The sequence below is a fragment of the Peromyscus leucopus genome, chromosome 3, assembly GCF_004664715.2.
Source record: "Peromyscus leucopus breed LL Stock chromosome 3, UCI_PerLeu_2.1, whole genome shotgun sequence".
In the NCBI taxonomy this organism is placed as follows: Eukaryota; Metazoa; Chordata; class Mammalia; order Rodentia; family Cricetidae; genus Peromyscus; species Peromyscus leucopus.
In genome coordinates this window covers 50,011,986-50,036,867 of record NC_051065.1, presented here as the reverse complement: position 1 = coordinate 50,036,867, position 24,882 = coordinate 50,011,986, and the positions used below count along the sequence as shown (strand labels likewise).

At 48.9% G+C, this 24,882-nt stretch overlaps 2 protein-coding genes across 4 annotated transcripts in view; both read right to left on the bottom strand.

The window, feature by feature from the left end:
- The window catches only part of Svopl (SVOP like), a 58,074-nt gene extending 52,901 nt beyond the window's left edge, over window positions 1–5,173 (bottom strand). Inside the window, exons 1-3 of the mRNA XM_028889350.2 lie at window positions 5,049–5,173; window positions 2,350–2,462; window positions 1,886–1,977 (exon numbers count right to left, since the gene is read on the bottom strand). Coding sequence (XP_028745183.1) covers window positions 1,886–1,977; window positions 2,350–2,431 — 174 coding nt within the window. The 5' untranslated portion in view covers window positions 2,432–2,462; window positions 5,049–5,173. The remainder of the gene's footprint in view (window positions 1–1,885; window positions 1,978–2,349; window positions 2,463–5,048) is intronic.
- A 1,657-nt stretch (window positions 5,174–6,830) lies between these two features.
- Window positions 6,831–24,882, bottom strand: part of Atp6v0a4 (ATPase H+ transporting V0 subunit a4) — an 87,524-nt gene continuing 69,472 nt past the window's right edge. For all 3 annotated transcript variants that reach the window (XM_037203644.1, XM_037203646.1, XM_037203645.1), the window contains 7 exons: window positions 18,631–18,749; window positions 15,186–15,399; window positions 11,748–11,849; window positions 10,322–10,432; window positions 9,646–9,763; window positions 8,494–8,665; window positions 6,831–7,370 (listed from right to left, as the gene is read on the bottom strand). In XM_037203644.1, the coding sequence (XP_037059539.1) occupies window positions 7,280–7,370; window positions 8,494–8,665; window positions 9,646–9,763; window positions 10,322–10,432; window positions 11,748–11,849; window positions 15,186–15,399; window positions 18,631–18,749 (927 nt within the window). In that variant the 3' untranslated portion in view covers window positions 6,831–7,279. The remainder of the gene's footprint in view (window positions 7,371–8,493; window positions 8,666–9,645; window positions 9,764–10,321; window positions 10,433–11,747; window positions 11,850–15,185; window positions 15,400–18,630; window positions 18,750–24,882) is intronic.

The window sequence follows — 24,882 nt, the reverse complement described above, 5'->3', positions numbered from 1 at the left end:
ACACTCACGGGGACGGTCACGAGGACAGTCACGGGGACGGTCACGGGGACGGTCACGGGGACAGTCACGGGGACAGTCACGGGAATGGTCACAGGGACAGTCACGGGGACGGTCACAGGGGACGGTCACGGGGACGGTCACGGGAACGGTCACAGGCTTGTTTATTATAATAACGCAGAGGTCTGACAGGAAGCGGAGGAGCAGTGGTCCCCAAGCTGTGGGGTGTCTTGTTAGTGTGTGGCTTGTCTCCTCTAGAGGATTGCAGCTGTGCTGAGTGCAGACATCGGGATGTGTCAGCACAGGACTGATGGCATGGCCATCTCAGAAAGATGTTCGGATTACGAAACTCGTCCTCCTTAGTACTACAGAACAGCTGGGCAATGTCCATCAGGACTGAATGTCCAAAGAGTAGCAACGGAAATACACTAGTTAGGAGTAACCCTCCAAAAACAGAAGGTATTAAACCCTGACACGTCACATCTACGTGGCTCTCGAGTGTGGAACTGTGAAAACGTGGACCGAAAGACTCTTCCCCTTACAGATAAGGAAGGGTCTCGCATTGCATGGCGTGTTATCATGAACGGCGGGGCATGATACTTCTGACATGCCCCTTTCTGTCCCAACTTCTCTCTTTAGAGCGCACATAGCTCTGGAAGACGCATCAGAACCAGTGGGCTGCCTCTGTGTTGTGCGACTCTTTTTCTGATTTTTGGTCTTTGTTTTATTTGTGTTTTAGAGAAAATTTCACTCTGTAGCCTAGGCTAGCCTCACAGCAATCCCCCTGCCTCAGCCTTCTAAGTGTTTCAATTGCAGTCATAAACCATGACACCCAGGTTTTGTCTGTTGTTTTTTTATTTATTTGTTTTTGAGACTGTCTCAAGTAGCCCAGGTTGGCATTGAACTTGCAATGTAGCAGAGGCTAGCCTTGAACTCCTAATCTTCCTGCTTCTTCCTCTCAAGTGGCAGAATTATATCCAAATATTATTTGCTGCTTTTGGTTTGTGAATATTTGGTGAAAGTTATTATAGAATTAAATATTTAGGACTGGAATCACCTAAGCCCACCATACCAAGGACAGCATAACAAAAAAGAACAGATTTTACCTGATTTGATCTTTGTACTGGGCGGGGGGGGGGGGGGGGGGGGGGGGGGGGGGGGGGGGGGGGGGGGACACGGACTTATCCCAGGGTCTTGCTGGTACTTCACGTGCTAGAGAAACTCTCTTTCCCTGAGATATATCGCCAGCACTTTCTAAAACTTAAAAGAAAAAAAAAAACCTAAACGGTGTGTGTGTGTGTGTGTGTGTGTGTGTGTGTGCGCGCGTGCGTGTGCGTACACCCATAAGTGTCCATGTGGAGGAAGCAGTTCTCTCCTCGCACCTTTACATGCATTCCAGGAATTGAAGTCAGATCTCATGTATCCCTACCTGGCCTCAAACTCAATGCACAGCAGACAATGACCCTGAACTCCGATCTTCTCATAGCTACCTCCCTGGTGAATGCTGGGATTACAGGTACCTCCACCATGCCTAGCATACACACGCCGCTGGTAGAAGGAACTGACTGAGCCTCTTAGGGGATCTAGACTCTCCCTGACGGCAGGTGTTCCAGGTGACCCCCAATGCACACATGCTCAAGAGCCATTGTGTCTGATCCACGTGAAGTAACTCCATGGTCCTCTCCCTTCTCCCCAGCAACTCAATGTGAATAGACACATGCATTCGAGTGTTCCCAACCAACCCATGCCAAAGGCTGATGAAATGATTTCCACAGGACTCCTACCCCCTGGAAAAGGGACAGTCCAGTGGTGGAGGCCAGCAGAAAAGTTGGTGTCCAACAGAGAGGTCAGTGCCATAGGTAGAAAGGCTCTCTCCATGAATACTCACCCCGGTGCTGCCCATGATGAGAAAGAGTGCGATGTGGAAGCGTCCGAACCCGATGGTCTCCACGGCATCCTCCACAGTGAATGTCTTTGTCTCTGACAAGGAAGGCGGAATATAAGACCACTTGAGTGGGAAGAGAATCCCTGGGGATTGTGGCTCACCTTTGGAGGTGTAGGCAACATTATTGTTATTATTTACTAGGGTCTTGTGTCACGTAGACTGACCTCAGACCCCTATGTAGCAGAGGGTGACCTTTGACTCCTGAACCCCCTGCCTCTACCTCTCCAGTGTTGGGATTACAGACATGGACCACCACACCCAGTTTATGTGGTACTGAGAATCAACCTAGGATTTCATGCAGGACAGGCAAACATGCCACCAACTGACCTGCCGTGCTGGCCCCTAACTCATTACTATACCAATGCTAAGTGTTGGTTTGAAAGCCGGGCCTTCCACGGTGGTCTTACCTTTCTGCTGCGGTTCTGGGGCTGCCTGGCTCAGCTTCCGAAGGCTAATGATGGTCACGGGTTCTGTCTGCTTGGCTGCCATCTAGGTCACTCCAACTCCCCACACAGCTTCCCTAGTGAAGCCAAGGCGAGTGGCAGAGAGGGAACACAAGGCCTATAAAGTCCATAGACGGCAAGAGCACTCCATGTAAGATTGCCCTGAGCCCCCAAAGTCCTAGGAGGGAAGTTGGGAGGTGGCTCAGTCAGGAAAGTGCCTGCTGTGCACACGTGGGGAGCTTTCCCTACACACAGAAGCCAGGTTAAAAAAAAAAAAAAAAAAAGCTGGTGTGGAGACAGGAAGACTCCCGGGCCTCTTTGGCCAGGCAGCCTGGCCCAACCTATGAGTTCCATGCCCGTGAGAAACCCTGCCTCAGAAGAAGGTGGACAGTATTTCTGAGGGACCACACCCAAGGTTGACCCCTGGCATATACATACATATGCACATTCATGCATAGACACCTAAGGTTGACCTCTGACCTACACACACACACACACACACACACACACACACACACGCATGCACGCACGCACACACGCACAATGAGAACCCACACATGTGCACACAGTCTTGGGAGATATTTTTTTTCCCTCTGTCATCCATTTCCTCTGCAAACAGACTGCTCTTGTGTTTAGATTCCCTTCTTCTATTACTAGGCACCTGGCTTGAGGAATTTATCTTCTTCTGAACCTCCTTGTCCTCACTCCTAAAATGAGGATTACACGGTAATTGCACCTAACTCTCAGGCTGGTGTGAGGGGCAAACAAGTTGACTCACAGGAAGTGTTTATCCTGCCCCTGGCATGCCCTGCCCTGCTGAGAAGAAGCTGAGAACCCCGGTTACTCCGCTGTGAGTTCTGCTTATAAAGGACACATTTGGTGCCACAAAAAAGAATGATGGCAGTGGTGACACACACATTCAATCCCGGCACTCGGGATGCAGAGGCAGGCAGATCGCTGAGTTCAGAGTTCAAGGCCGGCCTGGTCCACAGAGAGACAACCAGGACCATACAAACAAACCCTGTCTAGATAAAGCAGACAGAAGCTCGGGGCACACGTGGACTGAATTGGAAGCCTGAGGACAATCTGTTAGAGTTGAAGGAGAAGGCCAGGCAGGCAAGCTGTGAGTCTCACATCTGCCAGGAGGAGAAGGGAGAAAATAAGCAGGCATGGAGGACAGCTACCCGCTGGCAGGCAGTGTGGGGGGCAGTGAGCTTCAGGAAAAGACAGGAGGACTAGGGAGATGCTCAGAGGTTAAGAGCACTGACTGCTCTTGCAGAGGACCTGGTTCAATTCCCAGCACCTACACGGTGGTCCACAAACATCTCTAACTCCAGTTCCATAGGATCTGACACTCACTTCTAGCCTCCAAAGCTAACACACACACACACACACACACACACACACACACACACACACACACACACAGGTATGTAGAGGCCAGAGAACTTTGTGTGCCGTCTTTTTTCCTTATGCATTTGTGTGCAAGTCGGGTGCGGAGGACAAGCTCAGGTGTTATGAGGAATGTCATCCACCACCCTTGAGACAAGGTCTTTCCTCGGCCTGGAGCTCACAGGTTAGGCTAGGCTGGCCAGTCTGTGAGCCCCAGAGTTCCTTCTGTTTCTGCCTACACAACACTGGAATCACAAGTACATGCTACCACACCTGGCTTTTTATGGACGTGCCGGGGATCTGAACTCAGGTCCCGTGCTTACGTGGGCCAGCCCTTTACTGACAACCATCTCGCCAGTCCCTACTTGATAACTTCGAATGAAGTAGTGGCAATCGATTATAAAATGGACTTTGTAGCGCACTATATAACCCCCTCCCCCAGCAGCCGCCAATTGCTCCTCAGCTAGGTGGGCTCTCACGAGGAAGACGAGAAAAGGGAGCACAGGACAAAGCTGAACCACACTAACCCAGGGAAACAAGGAGAACTGGGTCTCTCGACTCAGCATCCCCAGCCAGTCCTTCCTCAGACACCAAAGTGAGGATGTGATACACCACCCACCCTCAAACGACCTGGATGGATGTGGATGGGTTAAGGATTGACACAGCCTCTCAAAGGCCCAGGGGAGCCCTGGAGTAATCAGACTTCCAACAGACAAAGTGATGCTTTATTCAACTGTATTTTGATGTATGGAATTTTTTTTTAGCCAGAAATAATTGAGCCCCTGAAGATCTTTTCCATGCTGACTTGTATGTGTGTGATATGATTGTTTTTTATAGTGTCATCAATAGGAAGCTGGAAGAATACTTGAATAAGGACCTCAAATCCCAATTCCTAGAACCCATGTGAAAAGCCAGTGTGGCTGTGGGTCTCCATGCAAGGGCACGAGAGCCATTGGGTTTTGCTGGCTGCCAGCCTCGCTCCAGGTTCAGTGAGAGGCTGTCTCAAGGGAATAGGGGGAGAGTGAGAGCCTGACACTCCGTGTCCCCCTCTGGCTTCTGGGAACGTGCAGAGGGCACAAACCTGTGCACACATGTGCATACAGCACACACATACACAAACATACTAACATATTTAATACATGCACAAATTTTCAAAACAATGAAAGTTTCACACTCCACTCGCCGCCAGACACACATGAGCAGCTGGCTCCCCTCCCTCCCCGGAACAGCAGCAGTAAAAGCCGATACACACCTGTTGACAAGTTTCTCACCTGTGTATTCCTTGGAAAATGTTCCGACTTCGGGCTCCTGTACACTGTCTCGCCACAGCCCGGCTGGCAGCTCTGGAGGCCTCTCTGCCTCTAGACTTACCTTCCAGAGAGGCCCGGGCCCTGCCCCTACCTCCCTCTCACCTCAGTTCTCCAAACAGCATTCATTAGGGAGCCACCTGGCGTTCTGGGTGAGTGACATGGAGGGCACACCCCCTTGGAAACAGCCCTCACCTGATCCCTTGTGAAAGAGAAAAGAGCAATGCTCCCTGAGACAGGAGGCGGCTGCCAAACCTTGGGGGGTGTCAGTGTGTCCCTCTCAGGCTGGAGGGCACTTCTGAAAGAGCTGGGGGGGGGTGCCTCTGAGCCGTCTCTGCGGGGTGCATTCTCAGGTGGATGCCCAACAGGACACCAGCAAGCTGAGAACCCAACTCCCCGACGATCATGGCAGCAGAGTCATGTGTGCGTGGGCTTCTCGTAGGACTTCCGGTCGATTCTTTCTGGCAGCTGTCATTCATTGGCTGAGCCTCCCCCTCCCCACCACTGCCAGGTCTTACCATCTCTTTTCCACAGTCCCCAGGTGGACAGCCTCCTATGCACTTGGCGGGGGGGGGGGGGGGGGGGGGGACGGGACGACGACGACGACGGACACACTCCACTTTGCACATGATGAAGTCTCACAGCTGGATCGCAAACATCATCCTTTGATCCAACCTTGATAAGCGAACACCTTAAAGGACAGGCCTCACATTGCCAGGCAGGCTGTGACCCAGACAGGAAAGGACCACGACCACTTCCTTTTAGGGTTGAGAATTGCTCTTAACGACACTAGTCAATCTGGGTATAGGGCAGCAAGTGGGATCTAAAAGATAAGAGTCAAACTCTGGGAAGACGGCAGGTGAATAAAGAGCTTGCCAAGCAAGCATAAGGACCTGAGTTCAAATCCCCAGGAGCTATGTAAAAGCCAGGCACCACTGAACGATTCTATAATCCCATTGCTCCTGCAGCAAGATGGGAGTCAGAGACAGGAGCATCCCTGGGAGCTCACAGGCCAGCTAGCCTGGTGCACACACGGCATGGGAAGTCGTCCTCTAATCCCCGTGTGCGTCGTGGTATACATGTGCCTGCACACATACATACACGCAACCACAGTTGAATCTGATCCGCTCTCCAGGTAGAAAGGACAGTCAATTGCGAAGCATACAAAAATGTGGCTTATTCTTAGTCCTGCTCCTGTAGTCATGACGGAGACAGCAGTTCACCCGGACGCAGGTCATTCAGACCAAACAGCCCACGGGACGAATCTCCTCGGGTGTTGGGGGATCACCAGTCCCGGCACCCTAAGAACTGGTTCTGGGGAGGGTGAAGAACTGGACTGCGTGGTAGTCTCCTTCCCTGTACACTGGGTTCCAGAACCTGGCTAAGCCTCTGCCTCTCCTTCCTCGGTCACTCCAGCTCAGTGTGTGGTGACAGCAAGCCGTGTCCCGGGAATGATGTCACGTTGTCACATTTCACTTCTCAGAACTGAGTGATGCCGAGAGTCAGGCCAGGGCTGAGCCTCCCGCTCACTACCCAGAGGGCGTTAGCTGTGCTTGGGGGGGGGGGCAATGTTTGAGAAAGCCCCTAAGCTGTAACGCTAAGCCCCTGACCAGGGGGAAATGCGGAGAAAAACATAAACCTGATCCTTCCCTGGATTTAGGTTGTGTAACTCCATTGTCCAGTGCTGGCCTCTAACTCTAGATACTAAATGTCATGGATTAATTTTGAATAAAGACATCTTAAGGAAACAGTGAACAGAGCAGACATTTATTTTTGTGATTCTAATCCTTGAAATACTGCGGGGGATCCAGGTGTGGTGGCCCGGGCCTGTCGTCTCAACAAAGTGGAGGCAGGAGGAGCCGGAGTTCAAAGCCATCCTTGGCTACGTAGCTATTTCCAGGACGGTTGGAGCTCATGAGACCTTGTCTCGAAACAGACAGACAGTAAAACAAAAATAAACTATTACAAGACAGTGGTCTAGTGCCCCCTCCCGTTTCCCAGTTATTTTGGTATTTGATCATTTGACTGCACACGAAGTCCAAACAAAAAGCAGCCCCTCGGTTACGTGGTTAAATCCTGCCGAATCCCATGCCTCACACAGCTTCACACTTCAGGGAGCCAACAGGGCTGCTTCTGGGACACCTGGCCTGGGCGGACACCAGAGACAAGAGTGAACTCCTTCAGCTGGCACCAGCCTACTCCTCGGCCCCTTCCAGGACGTGTTTGAAGGAGAATGGGGAGAACTTGGAGCCAGCCCCCTCATAGAACTTGTTCTGGAACTCCACCCTGTGGTGACGGGGAAGGGAAAAAAAAAAGCAGATTGAAACGTCAGGGCTGGCAGAGAACAGCATGGGAACCAGGTGACCTTTTAAGCCTCCCTCTTACCACGCCCCCTCCTCCCACCTCTCTTCCTCAAGCTTCACGGGCCACAGCACACACCTCCCCCACGTTAGGAACGTCCACAGCCTCCACCCAAGTAAGGATGCCTCCCCACCCCACACTATCTGATAATCGCAGCAGCCCATGAGGCGACCGCTCATCATGAGGTTGTGCGTGCCTTCCCATGTGCACCCTGACTCCCAGTTGTGGAGTCCTGGTTAGGACAGCAGGAGCTTGGCCTGTATGTTCGAAAACCATCCTATAACCAATTTCACCCATGGTCACTTCTGTTCTGTGATGTTGCAGAGGCGCATGCTTCATGCAGTGGAGGGAAATGTTAGTGTGGAGACAGGGGACGCTGCAGTTTCCTCCACTCAATATGCAAACATAAAAATGTTTCCTAAGGCTAGAGAGATGGCTCAGCATTTAAGAGCCCCGACCGCTCTTCCGGAGGACCTGGGTTCGGTTCCCAGCACCCACATGTCAGCTCACAGGTATGTATAACTCCAATCCCAGGAGATTTGATGCCCTCTTCTGACCTCCACAGGCACTGCATACATACAGAGTATAGGCAAAGCACTCATACACATAAAATGAAAAAAAAAATCTAGAGTTTCCTAAGAGCGCCCCCCCCCCCAGTGTGTGCTGAGGATGTGACAGGCTTGCTGTGGCATCCCCGTTTCCTCTGTAGAGTTCAGTGGCTTGTTCTCCTGACGCTATTCCTGCCCTCAGCAGCCACACAGCCAAGCACGCCTGTTCACCAACATGCTCTCCATAAGCCTGTTCCAGATCTGTCCCCGCACTGCTTTGGAAGCCGACTGTACTAACGAGTCAGCACAGAGCAAATGAAAGCTACATGGCAGGGCAGCCAGAATAGCTGCGTGCACGTGAACATACGTTACATCGTGCACATCACATAAACAGATGACTAAACTGAGGTTCCCAAAATGCAGCCAAGGTGTGACTCTGGTCAGTCAGCCAGCCCTGCAGACTGCCCTTCCCCAAGCTCCTAAGGGACAAGCAGGCTTACCAATGCAGCCGGAGGGCATGCAGAAAGGCCGAGAGCCCCTCCATGATGAGGAGGATGGCGACCGTCAGGACGGCGAAGACGGCAAAGATGATGAAGACCCCAATGAGCCCTCCCCAGCCCCGAAGGCGGAGGCCGATGTTCATCACCATGGTCCAGAGCACCTCGGACAGCTCTGTGGGAGCAAGTGGGACATCCTCAGCCCCCAGGTTTGTATGGACCCATCGTTTTCCTCCATCGCCTCAAATGCAAAAGCCCCTCTGAGGGCCACGCAGGAGCTGGACTCCCATAGCTTCAATCAGAGTGCGGGGCCTTCCAACAAGAGGACGCAGACAGATACTCCGAGGCACACTGATCACCAGGGAAAAGTACCCAACTAGAGCTATCAACAGCAGTAAAAGGAATCAAACCTGAATAACATGAGATAGGCACAAAAATGTGAAACCCAAAAGAATGCGGGAAGCCTGGTTCGTTTGTAGCCCTCCCTGGGGTCTTAGAGGGGGGTGATTAGAAATATGAGAGGGGTCCCTTTGCCATGGGATTAGGGAATTTAAGGGCGTATTCACTCTCAAGTTCCAGCTCTCCCTCCCTCGCCCTTCTGAGTGGGGGTGTTGGAAAGTGGCCTTCCACCCGAGCCCCCCACACTGGTACTCTCACCCCAAACTTCCAGCCTCTGGAACTATGAGAAAAAAAAATCTGCTTATGGCTGGAGCCACCCAGTCTGTGGCATTTTGTCATGCCAGGCTCATGTTAAGATTCTGTTCATGAGCCGGGCGTTGGCAGCACACGCCTTTAATCCCAGCACTCGGGAGGCAGAGCCAGGCGGATCTCTGTGAGTTTGAGGCCAGCCTGGACTACCAAGTGAGTCCAAGGAAAAGAGCAAAGCTACACAGAGAAACCCTGTCTCGAAAAACCAACCAACCAACCAACCAACCAAACAAACAAAGATTCTGTTCATGTAAATTCAGAAGCATGGGAAATTATAGTCAGTTGCTTAAGGATCTTCAGAAAGACACCCAAGAAAAACATTAAATAGTCATTATCTGGCAAACATACTACAAATGACCCTAAGAAAGCACTCTTGCTCATGAGTAGAATAAGCCTGTTCTCGGAGTGATGATTGCTGGCCTTGACTCTCCTGGGTTGCACACTCACCTGCATGGGCCAAGCTGAGGGCCCAGAGCCGAAGGTACGAGGCTGTGTTGGAGATACAGCCTAGGCAGTACTCAATGGTATGGATGGCCTGGTGGACAAAGATGTCTCCAAAGTTGAACTGTAACAGAGCATTTTCTGTCTTATTTCATTAAGTTCTTTTTCTCCCTTCTCTCTTCCTTTTAGAGTGAGAACATTAATTTCCTTTTCCATTGCAGTAATAACTACATATTTATGGGACATAATATATCTCAATGCACGTATGTAATAAATACTCATCATCTCAGGGTAATTGGAGGCTTTGAGCTTCTGTCTTCCAAGTTAGTTACAAACTGTATCATAGATTACCATTAGCCATAGTCTCCGTGGGGTGGGAGAGAAAGGGGAAGTTATGGAGACATGGGAGAGGGGTCCCTCACGCAGAAATCTAGTTGAAGGCTGATGGCCCTTGCCAGCAAGAGTCAAAAATTCTGAGTGCTGGGATTAAAGGCATGCGCCACCAATGCCCACCCTGGGTGTTCTTGAACCTGCTGATTCAGGAGCCACAAGACTGACAGCAGCAGACCCTCCAGCTCATCCCTGAGTTCATCCCGCACCCTCGTGACCGGAAAGATCAGATCCCAATTCTAGACTCTGCACAAACTGAGAAGTCGGCCTTTGGTGCTCTTGTCTCAGATACCTCCTCGTCGTGGCCATCCTTAGTCCCGTGGGCGCCTGTGGTCTTCTTCTGAGCAGAGGTGCTTGAGTGGCCACCTTCAATGTCATCCTCGTGGATGGTAAAAGACTGCAGCTGTGGGCAAGCAAGGAGACCAAGACAGTGTTCCCCTTGGCCTCCGGGTTATTAAAGTACTAACAAGATAAAGGCCCCCTTCAAGGCAGTTAGGGACCCATCTATCATGTTGTAATTGTTTTGGCTTTTTTATTATGTCATTCTCTTTCTCCAGCCCCCATAGGAATGCCAGGTGAGGTTAATATCCACCTCACATTTTAGAAAAGTAGAGTTTAATGCCTACAGCCATTTAAAGCATTTGCCATCTCAGTACAATCCGTCGTATCTTCTATACTAACAGAAGAAAGCAGGGAGCCATCTCAGTATAGCTGGACGCAAGGGTCCCTGGGAGGGGTTCATCTCCCTAGGCCCTGTTTGCTTTAGGTTACTATGTTCCCTGTGTAAATGAGGCTCAAGGCAATTTAGAAAAGAAAAAAAGAAAGGAAGGAAGCAAGGAAAGAAAGAAAGAAGGAAGGAAGGAAGGAAGGAAGGAAGGAAGGAAGGAAGGAAGGAAGGAAGGAAAGAAGGAAGGGAAAGAAAGGAAGGAAGGATAAGAAAGAAAAAGAAGGAAGGATAAGGAAGGATAAGAAAGAAAAAGAAGGAAGGTGAAGGAAGGAAGGAAGGAAGGAAGGAAGGAAGGAAGGAAGGAAGGAAGGAAGGAAGGAAAAGAAATCAACTGAAACTGATATTTGGCAATAGGAGGAAGTTATTCATAAATTAAAACTGGATTTTTGAATGTGCCTATCCTATGATAGCCTATACCAACATTCTAAAGGAGTAAAATCACAACCTTAGAAAATTCACTAAGAATAACTTTAATATTCATTTTAAACATAGAATTATCTGGGGGGCATGGCGGTATATGCCTGTAATCCTAGCGCTGAGAGGCAGAGGCAAGAGGACTGCTTTGAGTTAGGCTAGCCTGGGCTACATAACCAATGCAAGACCAGCCAAGGTGATATAGTGAGACTCTGTTTTTAAAAAACAAAATATAAATGTAACCACCCCCCCCATTCCCGTGTCTAACCAATAAAACAACCAAGTCCGGATGCTTATATATATATAATCTTCAGTGCCAACCAGATGGGACACACACACCCTGAGCAGAGTGTGAGGAACTTCAGACTTACTGTGGTTGGGAAACAGAGGATCACTGTGCAGGAAGGAAGGTGTCCCAGTGGAACGCTACTGAAGGACACACACTTGAGTCCAGCCCTGCCCTCCAGACCTCCCCAGGCCTCGCAGGGGAGCCCACTGCTCTCTCCCCACCCCAGACTTCCATTTCTAGGAAAGTGTGCTGTGACCCACAGTGGGCAGACTAAAAGGCAACGCTTACCTGAGATTTCTGGTGTTGGGCTCTGAGAATAAATGGCTTAATCAGGAGCATCCACGGCACAGAGACCAACGCTATAATGACAAAGAAAGTTTGGACTTCTTGCTGCAAAAATCAAAATTGGTACCAGTCACTAAGATGGCCATCAATTATTCTTCCCATGCATAATGGGGCTTTCCATGCTTGGAGGAGAAGGCAGGCACTTCAGTGACCCTCTGAGTAATCCAAAGCATTCCGCTTCTGGTCACCCTCACTTCCGCCACACGCCTCGTGTGGACAGAGAAATGGCTATCCTGTGGTGCTCTGTGCCCAAGGGAGGACAGAAACCACTTCTGTGCTGCGTATGTGCTCTGCAGTCCTCACACCACACAGAGTCTTCAAAACAAGAAGTCCTGAGACACTACCATGCTTCTCTCACCCCTTAGCTGATCCAGGGACACAGTTACTCTAGTTCCAGAAGGAAATTGGCAGGTCACATGATTCCAACCATCTCTCTACCGGAACCAACCTTTGGGTCATTTTATATTAAATCGGTAATTACTGTTTCCAGTGTGAGGTAATTGTTGGAGCTCTCTCTCATTCTCCCTCCCTCCCTCTACCCCTCCCCACTTCAAGAAAGAAGCCAGGAGTTCCCACACCCTCTACCTGACTTTCCGCCTCAAGTCCCCTCATGGGTTGGGATATCCACTATGTACACAGAACCAGTTTCTCAGGGTTCCCCACTTGACCGCTGCTGAGACCCAAGAGGAATACCCAGCTTCACGTTTCCTTCCAGGTCCCTCCTCACTTCTTATCTGACACACTCCTCATCCACATTTCCCAGCTCTGAGGGGTTAGTCAGCTACATTGTGGAAAGCTGCTGGGGGGTGGGGGTGCGACAAGGACAGGAAACTGCTCACAGGCTGAGGAAATACAGCTTGTGAGCCTTCCTGTTTCCTCGCCTGCTCTTGCCAGCTCAAGATCCATGTCAGGAGATGGTCTGTGAGCAACAGCAGTAAGACATTTTCCCAGCGGGAACACTTTACCTGCTCAACTCTTACTGTTTTACAAGCTCAAAAGAGGGAAGAGCATGTGCCCCCGCCCCGTACTGACCAAATGAAGCCCCTGCACAGGAAGGTGCTCACTGCCACGTGTCCGTTTTTACAACCAGACCTGCCGCCCCTGGATGACAAAGCACCCGTATGTGCTTCTACGCAAAGACAGCCAGAGCAAAGCTGAGGAGACTTTAGTGTCGGCCATTTCCTCTAACCACGTGACCCCAGACCGAGGTTATGGAAATCCCAAACCATGTCAACATAATTAATCTTCATAGCAAGCTGTAGGGAAAGCAGCCAGTTCTCTGCAGTGTTTATTAATACAACAAGACGCTGGAAAGCTGCTCACTCACGGCAATGCCGGGTGCCTCTTCCAGAGGCAGCGAAGCCCCCCAGGGCCTCTCTACAGGTAGTTACACAGCAAATACTAGGTTACTCTAGGGCTGCTGCCTAAAAGAAAGGGTTTGTTTGGGAAATCCAAATAAACGTTCACTCTGATGCCAGCACGGAGCAAATGAATCTTAGAAACACACTCACTCTGTGCCAGCACTGTGGGGCCAGCCCAAGGTTGTCCTGTGTGGTTAACAACAAGTCAGACACAAAAGGGCCCTCTGAGGTATGTTTCCTCTCTGATTATTATCTAAAACCATCGCTTACAAAAGCCTTGTCGGGCGGCATGTTTTCCTCTTGTCTGATGTCTCTGGAAGGAAGGGAACACAGCTAGGAGCCCGGGGGGGGGGGGGGGAGTCAGTCAGCCTGGAATCCAGTGTGTGCAGTCCCTGGAAGGGACGTTTCCATGGAAGAGCTACCTGTGTGGTCCTAGCCACAGAGCTCTGTCCAGCGAGTTAGGACAGAAGTGGATCTTCCATTCATAAAAAACCTGCTGGGTGAGGCTAAGGTAAAAGAATCATTTGTGTTGGACAAGAATGATTCACTGAGTTCATTTCACATCCAGTTCCAAGGGGGCATTTCTATTGTTTCCAGATGAAATACACTGTATGGGGAGCAGGAAGGGACAGGCTAGAGGCGGGCAGTGAGGGGGGGAGGGCAAATGAGAACCCAGTACAATGACGTATGTGTGAGGATGCGGTGAGCAAACCCATGACTTTGTATGTTCACCTCAACACCTCCTAAGATCCCTAACAAATGCATATATTTAAACACACTGGAAATAGTAAGATACACTCGACCATCTCTGCAAGATCCACATCTGCATATCCAGCCCATCAAAAATACTAAAAGAAACTGTACTGAACACATCAGACCCTTTTCCTAGTCATTATTTCCCTAGAACTTGTGCGACAGCAGTTTACATAGCATTGGATGGTGCTGGGTGCCTAAGCAATCCAGAGAGTAGTTAAAGAACACGCACATGGGGAGGGGGCGGGGGGCAGGGGCTGGGGGCCTGTTAGATAGTCTCTACACAAACACCGTACCACTTTGTACAGGAGATCCGAGCGTCTGTGGGTTTGGGGATCTACAGGGGGTTTCTGTGTCCTGGGAGCAATCCCCTGCAGGGACGCAGGGACAGCTGTTCTTGGCTGAAGGAAATGGGAAAGACCGGAGTGGGAGCCAAGTCCAGCTGTTGGGACATACAGAAAGTGGGGGTAAGTTCCGGCTGACTTTGAGAACCACAGGCTAGCATGAGCCTGGTCCAGTTTCCAGAAACCCATCCCTCCTGGAAACAGCGGAACTTTGGTTCTTGGTTTTATTTGTATTTCCTTTCATGTGAGCCTTAGCTAGAATTTTTGTTGTTGGTGTTTGTTTTTTTGTTTTTCAAGACAAGATTTCTCTGTGTGACAGCCCTGGCTGTTCTGGAACTCACTCTGTAGACCAGGCTGGCCTCGAACTCACAGAGATTTACCTGTCTCTGCCTCCCATGTGAGATTTTTAGGTTTTTTGTTTTGTTTTGTTTTGTTTTGTTTTTATTGACATACATACTTATTTTGTGTGCATGTGGAGGTCAGAGGACAACTTGCAGAAGTTGGTTCGTGCCTTCCACTGTGTGGGTCCCAGAAACTGAACTCCATCATCAGGATGGCAGCAAACACGGACCTGCTGCTGAGCTAGCTTGCCAGTCCAAGGTTTTTCAATCTTTAACATTCAAAGCTTAAACTGGAACATTTTCCCACTCAAGCCAATCCATCTGCAGGTTCTTTTTCCTCTTTTCCTAGACAATTTTCAACTGAACAAGAACGTCCCTTGTGCATGACCCCAGCAGGAAGAGTGGGAGCTTCGTAACGGCTGTCTGTGCCTGTCCCTTTACTTAATAAGAACGTAATGTTCTTCCCTGAGTGCTAAGATGGCTTAGTCTCACAAAGAACTACTCTCTTCAACACTCAAAGAGCATGAGAGAGATCTTACAAAACCCAGTGGGTCAGGGGAGGGGTTTTCAAAGCAGAGCTACCTGATGGCTGTACAGGGGTGCATTGGAATCATCGTAGTCAAACAAAAACATGCTGATGAAGTGGATGAGGATGCTGGGAGCCTTCTGGGATGTGTGGGCATCGTACCGGCACCACTTGAAAATGATCATGAAAACCAGGTATCCAAACAGGCTCAGCATAAAAATCATCTCGGGGATGAACTGCAGAATGATGTTGAGGGTTCTTCTGAAGTAACTAGGGGCAGAAAACACACATGTAAGACAGAACATTAACAGAATGTTAGTGCTCACGCACTCCCCAGGCACACAGTGTTTATTTATTCCCTTCTTGAGCTGCTGGCAAATGCTGTACTCCCCTGGCAAGCACAAACGTGTATGGAGAGGAAAGAAAAGAGAAGGGAATACCTGGAGAGTGTTTTTGCTTGCACAGGTTCGGGGAACCTAGGTCTAGAAAGTACTGTCTGGTGATCTGGCCACAGCTTCTCATGAAGATTTCATTCCCAAGACACCTTTGAAGGCGAAATGAAGCAGTAATAGACATTTGGAAGCTTTTCTGATACTTATATACTAAGACGGGTGCTGCCAATCTACAGCCTGTGGACCAGATGGAGCCTGGAGATTAAGAGTGATTCTAATATGGGACTGGAGAGGTGTCTCAGTGATTAAAAATACTTTCTGCTCTTCCAGAGGACCCAAGTTTGATTCCCAGCAGCCACGTCAGGTGGTTCACAGTCATCTTTAACTTGAGTTCCAGGAGTTCAACACCATTTTCTGGCGTGCACACACACATGTAACCTCTCTCTCTCTCTCTCTCTCTCTCTCTCTCTCTCTCTCTCTCTCTCTCTCTCTCTGTCAACTCAATGGTTCTCACCTTTTCATGGTTGGGTAGAAGAACATTAAACACTGTGTCTGGTAGCACAGATCTGTAATCACAGACACTCAAAAGGCTGAGGCAGGAGAATCACAAGTTCTTGCACTGCCTGGGGTACACAGTGAGTCACAAGTTAACCTACACAACTTAATGAGACCCTCCCTGTCTCAAAACTAAAAATTTTAAAAAAAAATGGGCATAATGGTTCATGCCTATAATCCCAGAACCTGGGGAGTGGAACCAGGAAATCAAGCCATCTTTGTATATATACCGAGTTCAAGGTCAGCCTGGGCTACATGAGACCCTACCTTTAAAAAGAGGAGGGCTGAGGCTGTGGCTCAGTAATAGAATGCTTGCCTCCTGTGGTGGTTTGAATGAGAAAAGCTCCCAAAGGCTCATATATTTGCACACTTAGTCTTGAGTTGATGGACTGTTTAAGAAGAATTAGAAAGATTAGGAGGTATTGCCTTGTTGGGAATAGGTGTGGCCTTGTAGGAGGAAGTGTGTCATTAGGTGGTTTTGAGGTTTTAAAAGCCCACACCAGACCTCTGTCTGTCTGTCTCTCATCTCTCTCTGCCTGCAGATCAGGATGTAAAGCTCTCAGATACTGCTCCAACACCATGTCTGCCTGCCTGCTGCCATGCTCCCCACCATGATGATAATGGACGAACCCTCTAAAACTATAAGCAAGCCCCCGATTAAATGCTTTCTTTTATAAGAGTTGCCTTGGACATAGTGTCTCTTCACAGCAATAGAACAGTGCCCAAGATATCTAGCCTGTGTGAGGCTCTATGTTCAATTCCTAGTACCTCAAGAAAAGGAAAAAGGGGGACTATTTTATGATCCTGAAATTCCATAAAAGTAAAAAATCCTCTCAAGACATGGTGCCAAGATAGAGTAATAGAAAGTTCACAGCCTTTTTCTCTAAGACAGAGCCCTACCAGGCTAAGAGGGAGCTCTAGAGATGGACTATCAGAAAAAGCCCTGGTGCATAAGGAGGCCAGTGACCATCATCTGGGAAGCCCTTCCCACACATCTTCGGTTTCTCTCTCACAACACTTCCCACAGCGCACAACATCCTGGGTTTTCCAAGTAGAACTACTTCTATGACCTCAAGTTTAAGGTCGCCCCCACAACTGGTTCTTGCCAACAAAATGGGACCAGAAATAGCCCCCTGCCACTTTGGGGAGAAGCTTTAGGACTCACCAAGAACTCTCTACCTTTTCTCTGCCATGGTACATGCAGAGGTCCAGGAGTGTCCACCCATCCTCTAAGTCCCCTGAGTGGAAGGATGACAGACATGGGACCCATGTGGCTCTGCTGCTATGATTCATGGTCTTAAGCCATTGAGGTCATTTTCCTGTAACCCATTCTGGTTATGTACTCCCATTCTCTTCATCTCCCTTTCTTTCTTTACTTGTTCCTTTCTTTTTTAGACAGGCTCTCCCAAAGACCAAGCTGGCCTTGGACTTGCTATGTAGCTAGACCTTGAACTTCTGGTTTTTCTGCCTCCATCCAAGTGCAGGGATCACAGGTGTGCACTACCACCACATCCACTGTATGCAGTATTTGAGACTGAACCCAGGGCTTTGTGCATTCCAGGCAGGCACTCTACCAACTGAGCTACATTCCCAGCCCCCATTCTATGTTGTTTACCATGTTAACAATCTCAGCAATGTCAGGCATTGAGGCTATGATCACCTTCACTAGGAGCTGAGGTTGAGACTTAAAGTGACTGATCACAAACTCTCCATCATTTCTGTGGGTCCCGATGCCCCACTTGCTCCTAACCTAAGTAGCAAGTGGGATTTCTGGGCACTTGAAGTCAGCCGCCATGTTCAAAAGGCACACTGAGTAAGCATGTGATGCTATGTCCAAACACACTTTTAGCATCAATAAGTTTAAGAAGCTTTCCAGTGATGGATGTTGACAGAGGAAAGGAACAGGATGCCGACATGGACAGGCAAGAGGGAGAGAGGCTGCTGCCAGCCGGGAGAAAGGACACCCAGGATGATCCAGGATTGGGAGCACCTTGGCCAACATTCATACATGTCCTCCCTGGCCCACTGGGTGGGGAATGAGCTGGCTACTATACCAACCTTTCCTTCCAGGCAGGAGGAACACAAGCTGCCATGAGTGAGCTTCCCAGCACCCTCATGAGCCCTAAGGAATTTCCCAGGCAGAAAACACACATTTACGTCAACAGACTCTGCATGGCAGAAACAGAGATGCTCCAGATTCTGGCCAAGCAGTCTGTCTCAGCTCAAGCCAAGACCCACAGGGAAGTGACCTGCCACACAAGGCTCACTGGTGGCCCTGCCTCTTCCTCCTCAGAGCCATCAGACGGGCAAGCAGAGGGTGAATCAAGAAGTTCACATGTAGGGTAGGAGATGGCTCATTAATTAAGAGTCCTTGTGTTCTTGCAGAGGACGCAAATTTGGTTCCTGGAACGATGTTAGGCAGCTCACAATCACCAGTAACTTCAGCTCAGAGATCTGAGTCTGCACTCACATGCACATACCCACAATCAAGCACACATACACATGTACACACACTTAAAAATAAATCTTTTTTTCCTTTTAAGAAGAGACTCACATGTGATTGAAGAGGCTGAGAATAACACCAAAAGTCATCTGAATGATTCCCAGGATGACTGACATCTTCATCTTATAGGAGTTTAAAAATGTGAGTTTGTTTGAAGCCAAGTTCCAAATCTGGATAAGAAACATGACAAGAAAGACGTGAGTCAGAACCAGGGCGGTCTTTAGGAGTTCGGCTACAGCGCAGTCCCCCAAGGACGCTGCTCGGGAGATGGCAACACGCACGTGGGGCTCAGGAACGGGAAAGGACAGTCATAACCACAGCTGTGGTGACGAAGTGAAAGTCACTGGTGCCACGGATCAGATACCCAAGTGCTGGAAGGAAACCAAAGATAAGGACTGCCGAGGCAGCCCAGTGAGTAAGGGTGCTTGTGGTCAAGCCTGGCGGCCTGTGGGGGTTAGTGTTTGTCAACTTGGCAAACTAGAGTCACCTGTCACCTCCGTCAGATTGGCCTGTGGGCCATTCCCATCATAGTTATTGATGTGGGAGGCCCAGTCCACTGTGGGTGGTTCCATCCCTAGGCAGGTGATCCTGGGTTGTACACAGAAACCACCTAAGCAAGCTGTGAGGAGCAAGCCTGCAACAGCTGCCCTCCCTGGCCTCTGCTTCAGATCCTGCCTTAGCTTCCCCCCCCCCCATAATGCACTCTAATCTGTGAGGCTCAATAGCCCTTTCCTCTCCAAGTTGTTTGTGGTCATGGTTGGTTTTCATCACAACAACAGAGAGCAAACCGAAACATGACCTGAATTCTATCCCTGGAACCCAGGTAACCCATGTAAAAGTGGAAGGAGAAAACCAACAAAGTTGTCTTCTAACTTCCACATGCATTTTATGGCATGCATGCCTCCCCTCATAAATCACACATACCTCACACACACACACACACACACCTCACACAACACACAACATACCTCACACAGCAACACACCTCACACAACACACAACACACCTCACACAACATATAACACATACCTTACACAATACACACCTCACACAACACATACACACACAACACACAACATACCTCACACAGCAACACACCTCACACAACACACAACACACCTCACACAACATATAACACATACCTTACACAATACACACCTCACAACAACACATACACACACCTCACACAACACATACACACACCTCACACAACATACATACACACAACACACACACCTCATACAACACACAACACATACACACACACACACACACACACACACACACACACACACACACACCAAAGATGCATGGTTTGTCTTGTGCCAAATGGAAAGATATTCTGAATTACTAGGGAGGGTCTCAAACTTGCCTCAGTTCCTTTACAAATGGCCTGCAGAGTGCTGACTGAAGAATGGACCAACTCCTTTTTTATAGTAGCCCATTTTGCTCTGAGTTCCTGGAATACTTCACAGGGCAAAGCATTTCCCAGAACCTTCTTTTTTTATTAATTTAATTATCTTTTTTAAATTTTTAAAATATTTATTTATTACATATACAGTGTTCTGCCTGCATGTATCCCTGCAGGCCAGAAGAGGGCACCAGATCTCATTACAGATGGTTGTGAGCCATCATGTGGTTGCTGGGAATTGAACTCAGGACCTCTGGAAGAGTAGCCAGTGCTCTTAACTGCTGAGCCATCTCTCCAGCCCCTCCTAAAAACATCTTCATCAATATTCGCTTGCCCACTTTCTCTCCATTTCCTTAAATTCCATTCGATGTGTGTTCTGATTATCCTTCACCTTTTCTTCCATGTTTCCCCCTCCCCTCCCCCTTACTTGCGATCTGAATACAAAGGGAAGCCTGCTGGACTCTTAGGTGGGGATCTGTAGGCTGGCTTCTCTCTCGGGCTCTCATTGTGAGCAATAAACCCCACAGCAGAGTGGCTGGAGCAAAGGCACCTAAACACCACCCTCCCCGGACGTCCACCCGTGGGGCCTTTTAAAGACTGCTTGCCAGTGCTCCTAACCTCTGAGCATCTGTCCAGCCCATCCCAGAACCTTCTTAAGCCATCTCTACAGTCAATTGTCAGAACCACTATGGATAAGATATGACGCCTGCCTTCCATTCAGTCCCTGGCCCTGGCATGACCAATAGTGACACACGTTCCTATCCAGCCATAAACAGATGTAGATTAGACTAAGTAGGGTCTCGCTCGGGTTAATGGTCCTCCTTGTCACAGAAAGCTCATTAACCCTGTGGTCTCCATTCCCATTCCAAGTTCTTGCTCTGACCCTTGACCTCACATGAAATCCAAGCACATCCCATAATGCCTGCGAGATGTGCCCTCTTAAAGATAACAAATCCACACAGCCTTCTCATCTCCCATCGCCAACAACCTCCTACTCCAAAACGCTTTCCTTCTCAGAGGCTGTATTAGTTACTTTTCTGCTGCTGTGATAAAACACCACAACCAAGGTAACTTACAGAAGAAAGAGTTTGACTTACGATTCCTGAGGGACAGGAGTCCATCACAGCAGAGAAGCATGGTGGCATGAAGGCCAGAGCAGGAAGCTGAAAACTCACATCCTCAACCACAAGTATGAAACAGAGGGACCTTTTCATCTCAAAGCCCACCCCCTAGGATACACTTCTCCAGCAAGGCGGCACCACCTTCACCTCCACAACAGCACCACAACTAAGGGCCAAGTACTCAAATGCCTGAGATTAGAGGGGACATTCTCATTCAAAGCACAACACGGGCCAATATCCGGTTAGGCACAGCCTTCGTACACAGTCATCCTGTCCATCGCCACTGTGTGTGCACTACTCATATACAGGGACACAAACAAACGGCTGTTAGAAGCTCCACGCAGCTCGGGGTCTCTGCAGTATTCTGAGCAGCGGTCAGCTGGCCACCGGGAGACCAGTAGGAGGGAGGGAGAAGGGACTGCTGTTACGGATTGAGGTCCAGCCCCTCGATAGCCTTTTCCCAGGGAAAAGAATCTAACAACCAGCTGAGGAATCTAATCATAACGCTATGAAATGAATCTATGTGCACGAAACTCTTTAGTCCATTCACTTCATTCTTCTGAGTCAGTTCTCTCTCTGCACAGCTTCTATTCTGCTCTCTTACTTAGCTCCTTTCTTGCCCGATTTCTCTCTACATTTTTATGGTGTTCCCTCCATGTGCTATTTTAATTCCTTCATCTAGTTCTGCCCCATCTAGGTTCTCATCCATCTAGTCCTTTCCCATCTCCTTAGTTCTTCCCATCTCCTTCTTCCTCATCTTGTTCTTCCCCATCTTCCATCTCGTTCCTCTAGTCCTCTCTTCTAATCTCCCCTTCATTTTTCCCCAGTCCAGTTTAAATACACATAACACCCACAGATCTCTGACTCCCCTGCTTTCTGGTCGGGCAGGGCAAGTCTGCTCCATGGCTAGGCAACCTGCATCCCAGCTAGATGTACCTGGTAAGTAAAAGCCCTTTACTTCTGGGTTAACGGTTAAAGGGAGATCTAGGACTAAGATGGCCCTTGGAAGGAAGGTTAAGCTTAATTAGCACATCCACCAGGCCTGGGCAGTTGTCTCATGGTAGATTTTTATCTTCCCTCAGGAACTGACTGATAGTCTGGATGCTGCAGTCTGTTTTCAGAAAGTCTGGGAAGAATCTCAGATAAGATTCTTTCATCCGGGAAAGATCCTGGCCAGATGTTGCTAATGACGATAATTACAAAAAAGCCTGAAATTAGGGGTCTGGCTGTGTGACTGCTTTTATCACAGTTGGAAGATATATATCCAAATACTTTAATTGTATAGGGGAACTTGTGCCCAATGAATGATCAAACACACTGTTCTTAGAAAAAGAATTGAATGGAAGAGCTATGATAGCACACGAGAAATCCATTGCAGGAGATGGCTAGTAGTCAAAAGCCTGTATCACCAAGACTCTTAGATCTTGGCTTTCTCCTCTGGAAGAGCCCTGGGCTTCTTCCAGGTGTACCTTTGTCCTAGTCAGCTGAGTTCCTACTTCATATTTCTATGGCTCACAGCAGACTACAGTGACTGGTATCCCAACACTAGAGGCACCTCCTCTACTCTTGGCACAGCTACCCTGGCATCTAAATGATCCCAGACTTGCCCTCTGACCCTGCCTTTCTTTGGCCATCCGGGTGACCCATGTCTACAGCATCACTCAGTGTAGTGAGGGTAGAGTCTGTAACACACTATATAGATCCAGCCAATCAGATAAACTAGAGATGCTAAAGGTTAGGTACCAGGCACATACCAATCCCTTTAGATGTACTTACCTCATTTAATTCCAAAAGACTCTGAGGTAGATATAAATATTCTAGTTATATAGATAAACTTACAGAGAATTAATCATAACCTTAGAAAGAATAAGTTACCGATTGTGGTGGTTTGAATAGGAATGGCCCCCATGGACTCATGAGCTTGAACGCTTGGCCTATAGGGAGTGGCACTATTAGGAGGCATGGCCATGTTACAATAGGTGTGGCCTGGTTGGACGAAGTGTGTATTGTGGGGGCAGGCTTTGAGGTCTCCTATGCTCAAGCTATGCCCAATGTGGCACACAGTTCACTTCCTGTTGCCTGTGGATCAGGGTATAGAACTTTCAGCTCCTCCAGCACCATGTCTGCCTGCATGCTGCCATGCTTCCCACCATGACAATAATGGACTCAACCTCTGAAACTGCAAGCCAGCCCCAGTTAAATGTTTTCCTTTGTAAGAGTTGCCATGGTCATGGTGTCTATTTACAGCAATAGAAACCCTATCTAAGACACCAATGTACCTTGAAAGAAAATACAGCAACAAACACATATCATGTCCACGCACTAGACTGATCCACCTGCTAAGCAATCTCAGGGCTAAGGCTGTTATACCCAGTCTCCAGGTGACAAAATAGACACAGAGCTGTTCAATTGTTCAAAGTCACGAAGCAATGAATGGAAAACCCAAGATTTAGACACAGGCAGCCGAGTTCTAACACACAGGTTCTTAACCACTGTGTCTCCTCTGAGTGTGGCTCAGGGCAGAGCACTTGCCTCCCATGCACAAAACGCTGGGTTCAGTCCCCTTACTGAAAACGGAAACTAAAAACACTGTAAGGCTGCTGTGCTATGATGAAGGCCAGATATTTTGTGACCCAAGTCACAGGAAGATGCTCAACACAGTGAATGGACGTGCGGAGGAAAACTTACGATATGCAATGATTAAACCCCTCATCCGCCTCTGACTCAAACACTGAGAGGTCCAGAAATGTAAGGAGAACAGCTGCCAGACCTGCTGCTCTCTATAACGTTTTATACTTTGTGGATTTTCAATCACATGTGTATGATACAAGAAACTGTATGTGTGTGTGTGTGGTGGGAGAGAGAACCCAAGGTTTCCTGCATGCAAGTTCTAAATGTTTCCAGTTTCCTCCTTACTTAGGCATCCCACTTCTCTGACCTGGTCATTCTATTTTTCTCCCCTTTCAAAGTTGTGGTCGGGTGGCAGAATTGCACGCAGGACAGAAACTCTGGATTGCTTGGCTGTTTTTATTTTGTTCCTCTTTTTAATATTACCTTTCTATTAATCGAGAGGCTGGAGAGATGGCTCAGCGGTTAAGAGCACTGACTGCTCTTCCAGAGGACTGGGGTTCCCAGTACCCACAGGGCAGTCCACAAACATGTGTAGCTCCTCAGCCCCAGGGGAACTGACAGCATCTGCCAGCCCCTGTGGGCAAGTTAACAGGCAAAGGAATTGGTTTCAATATGGTGCTCTTCACACAAATGTGTCACCATACTTTGCTCCACTTCCTTCCCCTCAGGCTCCGTCCTCCCCAGGGCACACTGCTTCCCCCTCTGCCTGGTTCCCTTCCTGTCATCCCCCCCCTCCAGACACCCATCACTTTCTGCTTTTATGTCGGTTGGATTCCATTACCATCTGTCCTCATATTTCCTCAACTTGATGCACACTAGCGTCATTTGAGAAGAGACCATCATCAGTTGTCACCACTGGATTGGCCAGTTGGAATTTTCCTGGTGGATGGCTGATGTTGAGGATCCAGCCCACGATGGACATGCCAGCGAGGGTGGGTGGTCCTGGATGGTGTCAGAAAGCAGGCTGAGCAAGCCTCGGGGAACAAGCCAACATGCAGCATAACACCACAGCTTCTGCTTCAGTTCCTGCCTCCAGGTTCCTGCCCTGACTTCTTTCCATGGTGGACTGTGATGGGAAAGTGGAAGCCAAATAAACCCTTTCCTCTCCAAGCTGCTTTTGGTCATGGTGTTTCATCACAA